This window comes from Eschrichtius robustus, chromosome 11 (genome assembly GCF_028021215.1).
Source record: "Eschrichtius robustus isolate mEscRob2 chromosome 11, mEscRob2.pri, whole genome shotgun sequence".
In the NCBI taxonomy this organism is placed as follows: Eukaryota; Metazoa; Chordata; class Mammalia; order Artiodactyla; family Eschrichtiidae; genus Eschrichtius; species Eschrichtius robustus.
Window position 1 is genome coordinate 8,535,167 of NC_090834.1, and position 17,960 is coordinate 8,553,126.

General features: G+C 49.7%; 1 protein-coding gene and 1 long non-coding RNA gene across 5 annotated transcripts in view; one reads left to right on the plus strand and one right to left on the minus strand.

Moving 5' to 3' along the window:
- The window catches only part of PKNOX2 (PBX/knotted 1 homeobox 2), a 258,230-nt gene that overhangs the window by 20,024 nt on the left and 220,246 nt on the right, over positions 1 to 17,960 (minus strand). For both annotated transcript variants that reach the window (XM_068555350.1, XM_068555349.1), the window contains 2 exons: positions 12,227 to 12,415; positions 203 to 332 (listed from right to left, as the gene is read on the minus strand). In XM_068555350.1, the coding sequence (XP_068411451.1) occupies positions 203 to 332; positions 12,227 to 12,415 (319 nt within the window). The remainder of the gene's footprint in view (positions 1 to 202; positions 333 to 12,226; positions 12,416 to 17,960) is intronic.
- On the plus strand, positions 5,348 to 16,025 carry LOC137771737 (uncharacterized). 3 transcript variants are annotated; one of them, XR_011075402.1, is made up of 4 exons: positions 5,348 to 5,588; positions 12,148 to 12,228; positions 12,320 to 12,434; positions 13,671 to 16,025. It is a non-coding gene; the product is annotated as an uncharacterized lncRNA (long non-coding RNA). The 3 variants fall into 3 exon arrangements; XR_011075403.1 differs by having other exon boundaries at positions 12,324 to 12,434; XR_011075404.1 differs by lacking the exon at positions 12,320 to 12,434.

The following is a 17,960-nucleotide window of genomic DNA, read 5'->3' on the forward strand; positions in this document are numbered from 1 at the left end:
CCACCATCAGGTCTTGCTAACCATCTATAAGCTTACAGAACACTTTAGTCAAGAAACTCAGCTGGAAGCCCCTCCCTCGGCAGGGGGCACCTCTCCCATTTCCTAGGACGTTTTGTTCAGTGCCCTGCCCCCCAACCCTGGAATTCCCTCAGGGCCACCCGGCCTCCTCCCAGGGGTGTTCCCCACAATCCGCTGCACAGACCTGACACCACTTGTGAGTTGACAGTTGTCATGGCGATGTTGCCCTGCTGGAGCGCTGAGGCTGGGACCACAATCCCCTGGGGGTTATTGGAGACTCCAGACATGGAACTGGGGGAATTCTGCAGGAGGTCCTGGCAGTAAGGGAGGCGTGGTTTGTGACAATGCCACTAAGAGCTTAGATGCCACAGCCCCAAATTTCTCCTCTCCCCTCCCCCTTCCTGCCTTCCCTCCTCCCTTTTCCTGCTCCTCCCAGACCCAAATCCAGGAAGCAATTCTCATGGCTCCCTAGAAAGTGTGAATAAGCAGGCTCAATCTGAAAAAAAACCAACCAACAATAGTCATGCATTTAGCCATTCCATTCCCCTGCAAACTTGAGACATAAATTATCCCATAAACCAGTGGTCCCCACCTTGGCTTCACTTGGCAAGTTCCAGTATTGGTAACTAGGTTCCATCCCCGGCGATTCTAATTTAATTGGTCAGGGGTGTGGCCAGGGCTTTTGGTGGGGGGGCGGGGGCGGGTGTTGAAAGCTCCCCAGGTGATTCCAACCCGAGGCCAGGCCTGAGTACCAGGCTTCACCTGCTCAGGCTCAGTTGTCTCCAGATGCCCCACCCCCACTCCAGGGCCTCGCTTCCCAGTACCTGTAGCACAGCACTTATTACACCAAGATCCACACACAGTGGCCTCCAACATATCCTCTTTGTATCCTTAGCACGTAGTTTAGGGCCTGACACATCACGGCTACTAAAATATTTGCTAAATAATAATAAAAAATAGCCTCCTGGCCTCTTCATAACCCGTCTTCCAGGAATCTCACATGAGCCTCCCCTCAGCCAGCCTCGGGCACATTTCATCGGCTGCTTCCTCTCCCTCCGGCCCCCAACACAGAGCCCACCACGGGGGTCCCCTCCGCCCCACACTGTCACTGCCTGCCCGTTTCCCCCAGACAATCCAAAGCAGCTAAGAAAACCATTTCCCCCCCCCGGTACCCTCATCATTGCCATCTAAGAGCTGGGCTAATACCGCTTAGACTTGATGTAGAGGGCCAGGAGGGAGGCTCGGCCGTGGGTCTCCGAGAAGGGCAGCAAGGCCTCCCTGCTCGGCGGCCGGGCGCTCTGCTCTGCTCGGGAGGGTTTGTGAGGAAGGAATTGGGTGCGAGAGGTCGGGGTCTCCAGGCTTCATTTGGAGACGGCAAGGCAGGCGCGAATGAGGTGTAGAGGAGGGAGCCTGAGGAGACCCACCAGGGTCGCTTAGCGCCCACCCTCCGGTGCCCCCGACCACAGGTCCACGTGTAAAAACAGGGCTTGAACCGGGTAACCTGCCCAAAAGGCCAGCTGTAAGGAATTAGGCAGGAAAACGGCCAAGGAAATAGGGGGAAAAGGAGGCCCCTGGCTTCCTAGCTTTGGTTTTAGGACCAGGAGGAGCTTGGGCCTTCAGGTTGCAGGAAGGTCTAGAGTGTGGAGTGAGGAGAAACGTGCACTTGGAGGAAACCTGGAGCCAGTGACTGCACACAGGGAGCGACAGACAAAGGAGAGGCATCAAAGGCCAGGGGATAGCCAGGGCGCGTCACCTCCCAGACCCTGGCACCCGGGAAGCTGGCCAAGCCTCTCACAGGAAGAGGCAGTCGGTACTGACTTATACGTCTCATTGTCTCATTCGATTCAGCTGCTTAAGCCCCCTTGGCATCTCCTCCGAGCTGCCTTTTCTACCCTCCTGTACTGTCCGGCCCAGGGCTGGAGGAGCACGGGCTATAAATAAGCAGCAGCGGGGCAGGAGTCTGGCTCCCCCTCCTCCACGCCCGGGCCTCCCATCTGGCTCCTGGGGGGGGCGGGCGTGGGGCGGGAGGAGGCCTCGCTCCCATACTTGGCTCACCTCTACGGCTGTGACCTTGGGGAAGGGAGGGAGCGGCTCCTGCCTCGACTTTTCCTTTCTGGGATCGGTGAGGGCCTCCCCACCAGCGAGGTTTATTCTTTGAGCAGAACTCTTGGCCTTCTCATTTGTACAGCTCCAGGGTAACGCTGAGTCTGACCTGCAGAAGCCTAGAAGCTGGAAGGGCCCTTAAAATCTGAGTATTTCAGCTCCCTGAGGTACAGATAAGGAACTGAGGCTTAGACGTCCAAGCGACTTGCCCACGGTCCCCCAGCTGCGTAGCAGCAACAGGGCTAGAACCCAGCCCTCCTTCCTCCACAAACACTGGCCCCACACCCCGTGCCAAGAACTAGGCTGCAAGGTGCTCCTGGAATCACAGCGGTTCAACAGCTGTTGAAGGCAAGTGAGCAGATAAAAACAGCCCAAACCTGAAAGTACAGAGACAGCGTGGGCACCCAAGGAATGAAGGTGGATTGGGAATTAGCACCTCACGCCTCAGTCTCCTCACTTATAAGATGTGTCTGGCTCGGTGCTAACACCCAGGAATCCTCGAAGCCTGACTCTTCAGCTCTGAGTCTGCTCCAAGCCTGAGCTCCCCTCGTCCCAACCTCCCAGCCAAACATTCTCCCAGGGTATAAAGCAATACTGAGATGACGTGAGGCTGAGGCAAACGTGGAAGGTAAATTTAATGGGGGGCGGGGGGAATCCACTCCATGCCACTCACCCTAAAACTAATGGCAGTGACTTTTTAATAATCTCTGGTTTGGAATCACCCATGCCACAGTGCTCATCATTGAATAAGGCTATTTGGGAATTTCAAACGTAAAAAGTTGTCCCAGACTTTCTCTCCCAACCCCACCCCCTGCCCCTCGGAAAAAATATCCAGCAAGGTTAGAAAAACACAAGCAAAGCCAGTCAAATAAATATAAGATGTATGTCTTGGGATTCAACCAACACATTTTTACTAGCCAGAGGCAAAAGAGTGAGCTATCACCTGGATACTTCACCGGCTTATTCAAACTCTGGCTGGTTCTCAGACTTGTGGCTTGGCTAGCCTCCATGCCAGCTTCCCCAGTTTGGGTAACTAAAGGCAATTTATGCATTGGCTCAGACCCTTCTCTTTCCTGCCCTCTCCTCCTACTCTGGGTCTTTGCTGGGAGGTGCTAAGAGGCCAAGTTACATTAGTAAAGGAATGGGACGGAGAACTTCATGGGTAGAGACCGTGGGCAGGGCCTGGGCTGGCCCCATCTCAGCTGGGACAAAGAGAGGAAGCAAAATCTTGGCATCCCTGAGGTCTGGGGAAATGATATTCATTTCTTACATTTGTAAATATGAGCTGTTTCACAAACTTGCCTGAGAACTGGGGTGTTTTTTTGTTTTCTTTTCTTCTGTTTTCATTTATTATTGGCTACATCGGGTCTTAGTTGCGGCATGCGGGATCTCTCGTTGCAGCGCGCGAGCTCTTCGCTGTGGTGGCTTCTCTCTAGTTGTGGAGTGCGGGCTCCAGGGCGTGTGGGCTCTGTAGTTTGTGGCGTGTGGGCTCTCTAGCTGAGGCGCGCGAGCTCAATACTTATGGCGTACGGGCTTAGTTGCCCCGAGGCACGTGGGATCTTAGTTCCCTGGCCAGGGATCGAACCCGTGTCCCCTGCATTGTAAAGCGGATTCTTTACCACTGGAATACCAGGGAAGTCCCCACTGGGGTGTTTTTTAAGACACAGATTCCGAGGACCATTGAATTAGACCATCAGCAATCTGTGTTTCTTAAAAACCTCCCTCGCATGGTCCCAAAGATCAGATGGGTCTGAAAACTACCTATTTATCATACACACTGAATATGAGAGAGCATTCTTTCACCGTGCTATTTCATTTTAATCTCACCACTACCTATGGGGTCAGCAGAGGAGAGATTATTCTATTTGCCTGAAGAGGAATTGAGGTCCAGAGAATGGAAGCGACCTTCTTGAGTCACATAGCTCTGCCTCGAACCCAGGTCTTCCGGCTCCAAGTGTGGCACCGATGCTCCCATGGAGAGATGAACTTTGGAGTCAGACAGCCAGGCTCCGAGGTTAGCACAGTGCCTGGCACATTTAGGCACCCAATAAATCATTTCCCACTTCCTTTGGCTAAAGTCACGCCACTAGGGAATGGCACAACAAGGGTTTAAAGCCTGTCCTAGACACGTAGGGCCTCTTGGGTTCCTTACTTAGCAACAGCAGAGGTTCATCCGGGGCTGCATGCCTAGCAGTGGTGGTCACGCCTTGACACATGCCCCTTCGTTCCTGCCTCCCTGCCTTCGGTGTTCCTGGAGCAAGGCCAAGCCCCAGAAGTCGAAGCTGCGGTCTCTGTCCCAGACAAGCTCCGTGACTTGACTTTGCAACTATTTCTGGTCACGCCTTAGTCTCCAGCCCACTAGAACCTTGTCTCTATGGAGACAATGGGGCTGCGTCTCTGGAGACCGTGTACCGGTCTTTTCTGAGGAAGGAGCTTCTACAGCGGCAGTGGGAGCCCCCTGGGGAGAAGATGTTGGCTAAGCACACAGTGTTATTATCTTCTCGACAGCTTCCTCCTGGGTCTCAACAGACTCCAAACCAGGTAGATGGTGCTCTGTCTAGACCCACACAGAGCTGTTTCCTGCCAGGATCCTTGGCCTCATGAAGAGCCTAGAAGCACATTTGGTAGTTTCAGTGACATTTCAACATCCAGAGACTCACATGCCTGCTTGAGTTGTCCAGGAACCAGGGGCTGAAAGCTGGTTATCCAGCCCAGGAATTCTTTGCCATGATCAGGAGCATGACAGTGGTGTCTGCAATCCTCTGGAAACTGCCAGAAGGCTGCGAATCATGGGCACTTTCCCGGCTCCTCTGGTGGAGCCGTTCCATCGGGCTGGGGAGCATGCAGTCTCTTACTTTCTAGTAGGAAATGGGCCAAAAAGCTGAAAACTTAGAGTTTCTAGTAGGGCATGGACCAGGTGACCAGGAAGTCAGATGGAAATCAACGAGCTGGGCTCCACAGACCTCATCCCCCTCCTGCTCCTTGTGTGCTGTTTCCCAGAGACACAGAGAGGCCAAGAGCCTCTCGGGAGGGGCAGAGAGAGGTAGGGGAGCAGCTTTAGGACGCCTGAGAGCTTGCACTCCTGGACGCCACCCGTGGGCCAGCTTCCAGGCCCTGGCTTCCTGGGGCCATCAGTCATTCTTTCTGAACCACAGTGGTCACTGGGTGAGTTTTACTCCACATTTCATTTTTGGAACAAAGAAAGATGACTTGTTCAAAAGCAAGCCCTTACTAAGAAAAAGTGAAAGGCTCTGCAATTACTTTTGGAAGCGGAGGGTGGAGACGGCGGGGAACAAATGAACTGGCAATGACTGTGAACTCTGACACGATGGTCTGATGTCAGCCCAGGTGGAGCTGTGTCAGCCCCTCGAGCCATCTTTCTTCACTGTTAACAGCGAAAGGGCTTATGCTGCATGGGAAGACTTAATTTCCACTCAAGGAAGAAACTCCTGGAAGAAACCACGATGGTAAGAAGAAATGAAGGAGTGAAGGAAAGGACTGATTAGAAAAGTTTTCCTTTAAGTTATTTTGAAATAGCTGTAATTTTTATTGTACTAGGATGCCTGTGAGACAGGGGAGTGAACTGGATGCCCTTGCGAAGGCCCTTCCAGTTGGGGATTTTAGAAAAACCAACGCCATTCCCTGGGATGTACTGTGAGTGGGCGGAGGGAGTGGGGGGCAGCGGGAGCGGGCGCCCCGGCTGTCTGCCATCCACCCCCAGGCCACTAGGGGTCTCTGCTGATCCACCAGCCCAGACCATCCTCCCCAAAGCCTCCCAAGCCTCCCAGGAGGGCGGGTTTGTTGCTAATTTGCCTAGACTGGGGGTGGGGAGCTGGTCTGCTGGAGAGCTTGTCTTGACCCACCCGGGCAAGCCCTCGGCCCACCCTCCTGACTCCTTTAATGCTTCCTGTCAGCCTGATAATGCCGGGCAGGCAGCACAAGGGTTCTCGCTCATGCGCATGTCACCTCCCCCTGCTTGGTTGCAGGGTTTTTGAGGGAAAGAGGGGTCTTTCTTTGAATTCCCCCAAACTGCCTAGCACAGCGTTGGGTGCACGATAGACGCTCAGCAGATGGGTGGCCTGAGTGGGCTTCAGCCTGGAACGGGGTGAGCGTGTGCCTTCGGGGGGCAGGGACGTTGCCGCTGTCCCCAGACACCGTGTTCTTGGCCGCATCCCTCCAGTTCTGGCAGAGCCAGCGTGCTGTCTCAGGCTGGGAAAAGCTGGGTTCCCAAACCCGGGAAGCCAATCACATGTAAACAAGCCACCTAATCCTGTTCCTGTTCCACTCCAGTTGGGAGCTTTCGTCTCAAGGGAACGGCAGCAGCTGCTGCTCTTAAGGAACATTCCCTCAGAAAGAGGGAGCCGCTCAGGTTTCTGAGCCTGGCAGGGCCGCCCTCTTGGGGTCCTGGCCCCTGAGCGGAGGCCGGGGGGCTAGGAACCCAGAAGGGACAGCCTTAACACCCATAAAGGAGGAAGGCAGTGGAACTCCCGGAACTCAGCTTCCTGTCACTTGGGTCTGGGGGTGTCCCCTTTTCATCTCAGCAGCGACCTTGCAGGGTGGGTCACCACCCCCAGCTCGGCCACCACGGGGCAGAGCTTCCAGGGGCTGGGCTGAGGTGCTGGCTTCCCACCCCCTTGGCCTCCAGCTAATGTTGAAAATGCAAACTCTGTGGGTCAGTGGGTAAGTTTCCCCTTCCCCAGGTGAGGATGTACTGATTAGCGCCCTTCCTATTTTTCTGGAGAGTAGCACAGCTGCAGAGTTACATCTGGTCGGCTGAGCCCAGAATCTCAGAACTGTGCTTACTCTGTGGCCTCTCCCTTCCCTACTTTCAATCTATTAGCGAGTCCAAATTCTTGCTTCCCAGCAATTGGTTTCTTACTCGCTGGTCTCTGAATCCCTGATCTACAGCTAGGTAGGGTCATGCTTCCCCACCCAGGGCCCAGGACCCTTGGTTCTCCTTCCTACGTGTCACAGAAAAAGTAAAAGGATCTAGTAAATGAAAATAGACTCATCCCTGACTCTGCTGCTTATTAGGTGTGTGACCTTGAGCCAGCGACTTCACTACTCTGAGTTTCCCTTTCCTTGGGTGTAAAATGGAGAAAATAATGTGCACCTTGCGGGCTGGTTGTGAGGCATAAGCAAGATAATCTATGTCAAGCACCTGGTACCCAGAGTGCTTGGGACCAGGGAGCTCAATAAACGTGGACGTTCTCCCCTTTCTCTGCCAGTTCTTCCTTGAGCAGCTCAAGAGGTGGCGAGTCGGTTCATTTGTCTCCAACGCGTCTCCAATCCTTACCCCGTTGCCTACATTCTCCACTGCCTTTAAAGTCTTTGGCAATTGGCTGTGGTGATCAGACTCAAAGCATAACCTCCCACAAATTTGGCTGCAAGATGTTCCATCATTACGTTCGCAGTTAGAGATTGTGTCGCAGTGGTTTTCATGCCCTTGGAACCCAGCAAGCTCAGCAGGTGCTTGAACAGATGCACGTGGCATGAGTGACTGATGTTCCCCCCCATACCCCGGCCCCTTCTCTGCAGGGACTGTGAAAGGCTCTCTCTGTTCCTTACCTTCTCCAGACTTCTCTCTACCCTGGGAACATTCACACTGAGAGCTCCCAGGTAGTCTGCTAACCGCCCTCCACTCCCCCAAGCTTGCCTGAATTGCCCCCTCCTCTAGAAAGTCCTCCCAGGGCCAGTGAATCTACAGCTTCTCCAATCGCAATAGGATTTGAAAGTCCTCCTGCTGGCCTATCTATCTGATCCTTACAGAGGTTTGCTCTTCCTGTCTCTGGGCAGGAACAGATCCTGGCCATGAGGGCGTGCAGGCTGGGGCCTGGGCTTTCCCCGGGGAGGAAGAAGTATGCTGAGTGGTGACTGGGCAACCTCAGGCCATACACATGCTTTGCTCAATCCAGACCCCTTCCAGCGGCTGCCTTCCTGCCCTTCCTCAGGGTCCCCTTGCCCCCGGGCACTCTGTGCTCACATAATTTATCTAGATCCTTGGGTGTGACTCCAGCTCCCTCTCACTGAGATTGGGCACTCATCACGGACAATTCCCTGTGTTCTCCCAGGACCTAGCACGGTGCATACAGTAAATGTATGCTTCCCCTAAATGCTCGGCAAATGAATGAGAACTGTGGCTCCGCCTGATTTGCACTGGAACAGAGCTGAGGTTTAATCTCCACGGGGAGAGAGGTCAAACTAATGCTTGAGGGGGGCGGGCATGAGGGTCTCTCCAGTGGAATGGTTTATTTGGTGACATCAAGGAAGGGCTTCTTCACTGAGGATCTGCCCCCACAGGAAGCCTGGGTTCTGCCGAGTAAGAATCCTGGGTGTCAGTAGGTGCAGGCAGGGCAGGGTGGCCTCCTCCAGAGGGAAAAGGACAGGCTGTGGCCCAAGTCCTTGGAAACCCCGGTTTAGCTTTCCTGCTTGCTGAAAGCAGTCACCCCCGCTCCGAACCCCCTTCCACCCCCTAGGAGAAAGCTCACACATAGAAAGGGGAGGCCAAGCGGGGAGTATGCCCAGACCTCACAGAGCTGGATGGGGACTCAGTATGGCATCTGAGAGAGGGGGACCAATTTGAATAAAAAAACATCTCCCACTTTGCAACACAAGGCTGAATGATTAGCACACAGGCAAAACCATGAGCCAGCAGTTTGCAACAAAGCTGGCAGGCGGCTGGAATGTTGATCCTGAGGATCAAGTTCCAGAGGGGAGACACCCCTCCCCAGGCCAGGCTGGCGCTCGTCGCGGCTATTTCAGGCTGGGGGGGATTAAGGTCGAACCATGACGAATGTGTGCACAGACACACACACACACACACACACACACACACCCACGCACCCACGCTCCTCCTCTCTCCTCTGCCGAGCTGGCTCCCACGCCCGGACCCCAGGCAGGCCTGCCTCCTGCACTGAGTCTTTTGACCCCGAGGGTCTCTCCTTCCCGGGAAGGCCCAGGCCAGCCCGCGCCCACCTTGGCGAGGCAGAGATGGGAGCCTGACCTGGGGATGTGGACGGGGCAGCGCAGGGCACATCCTGCTCACCTTCTCCCCAACACACGCCTGGGACGCTGCACTGACCCCACCCCCCTCCCCCTCCCCCCACTACTGCCGCCATCTCTCTTTCCAACTCCTTTCTGCCTCTGCCTGTCTTCAGCCCCACTCTCCTCTTCCTCTGTCTGTGTCTCTTTGTCTTTGTTATTCTTTTCCTCTAGTTCTTCAGCCTCTCCGTACCTCCCTCTCAAACGTGACCATTGATATTTGTCTTTCTTTCCCTTTGTCTTTCTCCCTACTTCTCCTTTCCTCCTTTGCCTTCCTCTTGCCTCCCTTGATTTCTCTCTATCTTTCTCATCATATTACTTCTTTCAACAGATATTTACTGGCTGCCTATCATTCACCAGGAGAGGAAAATGTAAAGTCACATGGGATATTTACCATGTAAATGGCCCACTGTGCCCAGGAGTTAGTTGAGAGAAAGAAAAGTCCATGCTTTGGGGTGGGGTGTCAGGGAGGCCCCCATGGAGAGAGCAGCCTTATTATTGCCCTTGGGGAAGAGGCTGGGTTTGGTCCTGCAGAGGTGTGCGGTCATCACCCAAACACACAGGCGTGGAAAAATAGTGACCTACGAGGGCATCAAACGTCAAGTGAAAGGATGTGAAAACTCTGGGGGGCGATTGGGGTTTTCGAGCAGGAGGATGGCTTGAATAGAGCTTTAGAAGATAAAGCTAGCAGCAGAAGGTTAAGAGGTGTGCATATGTGAATTTGTGTGTGTGTGTGTGTGTGTGTGTGTGTGTGTGTGTGTCTGTGTAGGAGGGCTGCGAGGTAGCCAGAGAAGACAGAAGAGCAGGTTAGGAAGCTATGACAGCAGCTCGTGTGTAATTACCTTATTTACCCACTGAAGCCTGAACAAGTAGGTGGGGCCAGTGAGAGGAAATGAAGGGACAAATCTGAGAAGCAGCAAATGGGACCACCTCGCTAAGTGTCTTCTCCTCTCTTTCTTGGTGTCTTTGTTTGTGTCTGATTGTCTGAGTTCCTCTTTCTAAGCGGATCAGAGGCCTTTCTGCAGTGGTCACCCCAGGGCCAGCTTCACTGTCAGGCACAGATGGGATGTTTACGGTGATAGGAATCAAAGTTCCTTCCTCTCTCCTCTAAGCTCAGAGGCACTGAATGCAGGGATTCCCCAGGAGGACTGATTTTTGCAGATAGCATCTCCGAGGCCCGGCTCACCCAGAGCCCACGTTATCCTTCTCTGCTAACCCGCGTCTCCGGTGACCCTGCTTTCTGCACACGAAGTTGTCGGCCCGGGGACCCCAAGCCTGAGGGGGTCACTGTGGCTGCAAAGCCCTCTGGCCCTCCTTTCTTCTCCCACTGCCCTGGTACACCCCCAATGCCAGAGCTCGAGCTGGGGTTGGAGGGCCCAGGAGGGGAAACCCAGTGCCTCTCCAAGGACCTGATTATTTCCAAAGACTTGTGCTAATTTTCTGATATGATCCTCACATCTCTGTGAGGCACTAAATCCTCATTACTTTTCCTGACCGATGCATTCTAATTAGATCAACACTTAAAACAAATTCACAATAGCCACAGGATGGCTTTCCATCTCATTAACTCCTCACTTATTATTTTCATGAAAATTACTGATAACAACGTGCATCTCCATTTGGTGAGGCCTCACAGCCTCCTTGGCTCCTATCTTGCATCTCTCCCATCACCGGGGCTGCGGCATCATCGCCATGGTAACCCACAATAATAGAAACTAATAAATTACAAACGAGATGCTCGTTGAGCAATTATTGTCCTCTTTTATGCAAGTTTCTTGCTAATTTTGATCGTAAGGGAAAGTACAATAAGACTCTGAAGGAATGAGTCTATTTCAAGAGAATATTAGCAAGCAGAAGCCTGGGCAGCTGAGTTTAGATCTGCAATAAAGTGATTTGGTGATTTCAAGCAATGGGAAGAGGAAATAAACTTCCGGCTTCGTGTCCCATACAGTACTCACTATCGAGTCCCACAGAGACCCCACTGGGGTGGGTTCGATGCGATTCCTGCTATCAAGATGTACAAGGCATGGCTGGCCTTCTAGGGGTCACCATGTCCTTTCCCCTGCCTCCACCAACCTAGAGAGATAGATTATACGTATCGATCCTTAAAACTTAAGGACAAAAATGGCACCATCTTTCTTTGGCATTCTTCCCAGCACCTCTCACCAAGCATTCTTAGAAAGTTTACCGGTATCCCCAAGCCTGATTGTCTTGTGGGCAGAGGCTAGTGCAAACCTCCTGGGGGACCCTCCATGTGTCTGTCCTGGACTCAAGAGCTCAGTGGGAGAAGAAGAAAGTGGTGAGTCTAGGGCTTACATAGACACCAGTGAGTTGGGAAGGTATCACCAGGAAGCTTTCTTAGTTTATAGGTTTTGGGAAAATATTCTGTCCTGGAGAGAGAGCCCATTCTCTGCCATTTCCACAGTTCCCAGTTCCCAGGATGAAGGTGGCAGGTGAATCTTGTGAGGGGTGACTTTAGGTGACTTACACAGTGGCCCTGGACCACAGGGAGACAGATGTGCCAGGGCAGAGTGAGCAACTAGAGAACGATCGGGGAAAAGCTGTCCCGTGGGAAGCTGTTGTCTCCTATTAGGTGGGCAGGATTCAGGGAAGGCCCACTTTCCCCACACTCTCCTTCCCAAAACACAGAGAGCTCATCAAGCCACAGCCCCCGTTGAGAAGCCTGTGAGGCTGGGATGTCTGGGTCCACTCCCAGTTCCGTCCCCGCCTCATTCTCCTGCAAAGCTCTCCATCTCCTTAACTCTCGTGCTCATTTTGGGGGATATCTTGGACCAGGAAGCCAGGAATCACTTTGGACATTGTCCCTCTCAGATCTGGTCATCTTCTAGGGAATACTGATGCCCTGGCATGCTGAGCTCTGGGTGAAAAAGGGACTGAGCTGCCTGAAAAGAGCAGGAGGAGTGGATCAGAGGATCCTCTCACCTCATGGTGAAAGGATACAGTGAGTCTAAACCATTTTCCTAGGTCTCCACGGGACCTTCAGACGTTCTGACACCTCGCTTAGGAGCCTGGCTAGGAGACGGGAGCCAGCCCTGTGTGTTACCTGTGAGTGAAGGTTTATGGAGGGCTGGTTGGGGGAGTAGGGCCCCCCGAGGTCATTCCTGAGCAGGTTATCACTGTGCATCTTGGTTTTGAGGCAGGTGATGTAACGGTTACAAAAGTCCTTGCAGAGTTCATTGACTTTCTCCAGCTCCAGCAGGTGGATTCTCAGGACCTGGATTGCCTTCACCATCTGTGGAGGGGGAGGAGAGGTGAGCCCAGGTGTCTGGATCCCAGTCCCCTCACTGCCTTGACCGCACCCCCCCCCCCCCAAGTCCCAAGCACACGGACAGAGAGGAGCCCATGCTCGCCCTAGGGACATACGCTTTCCACCGCAGGATTTAAATTCTCCTTGTGGGTAGCTGCCGACTGTTTCCTTGCTTTGAGTTCACTGTTATTACAGCTGTTCTTGAGGCAGGTGTGGTATTCTGAGAACAGCACTGTCCTTAGAGGTTAGAAGGCCAGGTCTCAAGCCCCCTGCCTGCCATTTACAGTCTGTGTGGCCTTGGCCAAGTGCTTAAGCTCTCCGCGCCTCATTGTCTGACAAATGGGGACCATTACGCGCTCCCTGACAACTGTACAGTTTTGTGGAGAGGAGCATCTGAGGGAAGGCGTGAGCTGCAAAGTGTGAGGCCTTGAACAGGCACGAGGAAGACCGAGATCAGAGCTCTTTGCAAGAGCCCCAAGAGGTCAGGGACTGGCTATTCTTAAACACGTATTCTGAGTACCTCATGTGATGCCAGTCACCTAGCAGACACCCCATCAATACATGTTGACTGACCGCATCATCCAGCATGACTTAGCTGGGTGTGGTGGCCTTTTCCGTACCCTTTGGTACGTGTGTCTGCCGCCTCTTCAAGTGGACGTTCCTAACCTTTTCAAGGCAAGAAGCTATTTCTCAGTCGAGGCTTTTCCCTTTATCATTGTTATTATTATAAAAAGAAGGTGCTATGGAAGGTATGGAAAACAGAGGATGAAAAAGACTGCCCTTGATCTAATCACCCTAAAACGAATGACGATTTTTTTGTTCTTTTTCGCATGCATGTATTTCAACATAGATTCAATCACCTTGTATGTACAATTTTCCTTCCTGTTTTTCCCCTTAGTTTACCAAATGTATTTTTCTAAGTGGCAGGAATGTTTCCTCTATTCTCCCTTCTAGACTGCAAGCTTCTAGAAGAGAGGGGTGGTGGCTAATTTGCTCACCCCATTATCCTTGTTACTAACACAAGTGGATACTGAGTAAATATTTGTTGAATGGGTGAAAGTTATTGAGTAAATACATTTTAAATTGCTGCATATCATTCCATGTGTGTGCCACACTTAGCCAATTCCTTATGGCTGGGCATTTAGGTTAATTCCAATTTTTAAACTTTATTTAAAAAAATGTTACAGTGACTTATCTTCCAACCTTATAGCTTATTCGTGTTTCTGCATTATTTCCTTAGGACAAGGTCCCAGAAGTGACAGAAAAAAAGCTATGGACATACTTTTGGCTCATGATAAATATGGCCAAATTGCTTTTCAAAAAAGGTGTTGGAGCAATTGGATATCCACAAGCAAAACAGTGAACCTTGATTTAAATCTCACGTCTTATACAAAAATTAACTCAAATGGATCAAAGACTGAAATGTAAGACATACAACTATAAAATTTTTAGAAAAAAAAAAAAAAAAACCCAGGAGAAAATCATCAGGACCTAGGGCTAGGCAAAGAGGTCTTAGACTTGACACCAAAAACATGACCCAGAAAAGGAAAACTTGATGAATTGGACCTCATCAAAATGTAAAATGTTTGCTCTTCAAAAGACCCTGTGAAGAAGATGAAAAGATAAACTACAGACTGGGAGAAAATATCTGCAAACCACATATCTGACAAAGGACGTATGTCTAGAATATATAAAGAGCTCTCAAAACTAGCCAGTGAAATAACAAGCAATCCAATTAGAACTTGGGCAAAAGACAACATCAGACATTTCACTGAAGAGTATATATACATGGTAAATAATCACATGAAAAGATGTTCAATGTCATTAGCCATCAGGGAAATGCAAATTAAAACCACAATGAGATATCACTACACACCTATCAGAATAGTTAACATTAAAAATAGAGGTAACACCAAATGCTGGCAAGGAATTAGAAACGGGACCACTCATATGTTGCTGGTGGGTATGAAAAATGGTCCAGCCACTCTGAAAAACAGCAGAACAGTTTCTTATGAAACTGAATATACCATCCAGCTCAGCAATTGCACTCTTGGGCATTTATCCCAGAAAAATAAAAACATCTGCTCACCCAAAACCTGTATGTGAATATTCCAGACAACCTTATTCTAATAGCCCAAAACTGGAAACAACCAAAATACACGTCAACAGGTGAATGGATAAAGAAACTATGGTACATCCATATCACGAAATAGTACTAGGCAATAAAAAGGAACAAACTACTGATACACTCAACTACTTGGATGGATTTAAAGGGAATTATGCTGAGCAGAAAAGAAAAAGCCAGTCTCAGAAGGTTACATACTGTATGATGCCATTTATATAACATTCTTGAAATGACTAAATTTTAGAGATGGAGAACAGATTAGTGGTTGCCAAGGGATGTGGTGGGGGAGAGAGGGAGGAACTGCCCTGTATCTTGACTACCATAGTGTTTCCATGAATCTACACGTGATAAAATGGCACAGAAGTAAATACACACACACACACACACGGCTGCATGTAAAACTGGTGAAATCTGAATAAGGTTGGTGGATCATACCATTGTCATTTCCTGGTTGTCAAATTGTACTCTAGTCATGCAAGAAGGGGATCAGGACTTCTCTGTATTAATTCTTACAACTGCATGTGAATCTACAGTTCTATCAAAACACAAAGTAAAAAAAAAAAAAAAAAAAAAAGTGGGGCTCGCCTTGGAGACCTTTTATGTTGACATAAGCAATATATAGGCATCCCTCTTAGCTTTTGGCCAGCATTTTGATGCCCAGGAAAATCCCACCCTCCTAGCTTTTGGCCAGCATTTTGATGCCCAGGAAAATCCCACCCTCCTAGCTTTTGGCCAGCATTTTGATGCCCAGGAAAATCCCACCCTCCTAGCTTTTGGCCAGCATTTTGATGCCCAGGAAAATCCCACCCTCCTAGCTTTTGGCCAGCAGTTTGATGCCCAGGAAAATCCCACCCTCCTAGCTTTTGGCCAGCATTTTGATGCCCAGGAAAATCCCACCCTCCTAGCTTCTGGCCAGCATTTTGATGCCCAGGAAAACAAGGATGGGCATCGCTCCCAGAGAATCCTATCAGGTGTGTCGAGCTGTGTGGCTAGAAGCCAGGGCCACACCCGCTCTGAGCTTCATCTGCATTTCAAGTGGGGAGCAACTGAGGAGCCCCCAGGTTGGCATTTGGATTGTCTGATGGGTAGGGATTGTGCTTGACTAATTAAAGGCTCTGAGTACTGAATGAGACTAAGTGTCACTCAAAGACAGAAACCAACAATTGTGTGTTTTCAAGCAGGGCTCAGTCACAGGGTCTTGTCCTCAGGGGATGTCCCCTCCGTGGGGCTGAGACTAAAGGAGACTGTGCCGTCCCAGGCAAAGAGGAGAAGAGTGACTTTAGTCCAGATTACTTGGACCAAAAGATGGAGTCGGGCACTGAATAAATTATTTGCTCTTGCCTAAATTTTCTACTTGACAGTATATGGTGTTTAATAAATACTCATTGACTGATTGATGGATAACAATACCCAAACATTTCTTATTCTTACTACGTCTCAGGGACTGTGTTAAACCCATCACATGCCTGATTTATTCCACATAACCACCTCTGCAAGTAGGTACCATTATTGCCCATATTTTACAGTTGAAGGCAATGAAGGCCAGAGGTAGAAGTTTACTTGCTTAACGTCACACAGTCGGTAAGTGACAGAGCTGGGACATGAAGCCAGGTTGCCTGTGTTGATTCACCGGCAACTAGGGGTCTCAGGATTTACACAGAGAAAATGGCAGTTGATAGGGTGCATGGTTTAGGAAGAAAGTGGCTTAGTGACAGGAAGTAGGGGCGTCCAGGAAAACCAAACAGCCTTGGGGAAGCTAAAGTCTAGGATTTCCAGAACCCTCCCTGGCAATGTTCCCACATTCGGCTGCTCTGGCCTGGCCCCCAGGAGCCAGAGTACCTCACTGTGCTTCCCCATGCATAAAAAGAGGGGGTTGGACTGTCAGGTGCCTTCTGTTTTCTGATTCCCTGAACGATACAGGGACTTCTGATGGTCCTGGAAGGGACCACGTGAGATGATCTAGGCCAGTCTCTAGGTGACCGGATGGTCCAAACCCTCCCGGACACATGGCTGCATCTTCTCTTCTGAGGCTCTCTTATCGCCTCACACCATCTCTATGTTCTCTCAATCTGCTGAGTTCTTCCGAACACTTACTGCAATCTCTCCTGCCTTAATATAAATTGCTGACTCCGCCTTCTGTAGGCACCAAGCCTTCTGTAGGCACCATCAATACAAGCTCCCTTAATTTAATGTTATACATTCAACAAATATTGAGTCTCATTATATGCCAAACACTGGACAAGACCTCTGACTTAAACAAGTTGCCCAGTTAGCTTTGTCTCCCCCAGACAAAATAATCCTAATTCCTTAAACCTTTCTTCTTTTTCCCTCCCTTCCTTCCTACCTTTCATTTCTTCTCTCTTCTTTCTCTGAGCTTTCTGTTACTGGACTATCCTTCATTTTCAATCAACATTTTATTTATTCATTTTAAAATCTTTTCATGAATACACACACATACACATCCATACACACAGAAAAGTGCACCTATCTGTTTATAGCCAATAAATCCTTATTAGGTAAAAAGAATCGGAAAATACAATTAAGTAGAACAAAATAAAAAGTAAAATCTACCCAAAATAGCTTTGCTCAAATGAAATACGCATGCAATGTGTTTAAATCAGATTTGGTGCACGGTGGCCAAAAGTGGACCTACATTTTGGTCTAATAAAGCACAGGTGAAGGATTACTTTTTTATGAGGTAATAGACTTGGTTTAAAGATTTAAGAACATAGAGTAAATCATAATGGTATTCCAAGGCAATGAATATGTAGGACCTATTCAGTATTAGAGGAAAAAATGGGCGATGCCATTAATGTGGGGCAGCTGCCTGGCCTGGCGCAAAGCCTGTGGGATTCACCATCAGACAGCTTGGATTTGAGTCCAGACCTACTGTTTACAAACTGGGTGACATTGGGCTAATTCCACGACTTCTCTGAGCCTCAGTTTTCCTCATCCCTGTCTCACAAGATTTGATAACGGCTAAAAGAGATAGTAATGTGAAAGTGCTTTATAAACCACAGGGAACCAAATGCATATAAACTTTTGCAACCTCTTTTAATGATTTCTAATATCCTGTTGGCTTTTCTATTGCTGTTCCAATTTCAGATAGTGGAAGAAGAATCATCCTCAGTTTTTTCTTCTATATTTATGTTTAGTAAATCATCCTCTATCTTATTTTTATGCAATTTTGGGTTTTTGCCTCTAAATCAGAATAAAACTCTGATATATTAAACTATTTTTCCTAAGTGATCAGTGTCATGTAAAAAGTTATTCCAAATCTTCTAGTGCAATAACAATTCCATTTAATTTAATATCGTCATCAAATGTGATGAGTGGATCCTTCATTCCTTTTCTCCCAGTTTTGCTTCATCTTTCAGCTTCTCTCCCTCCCTTCTCTTTCAAAAT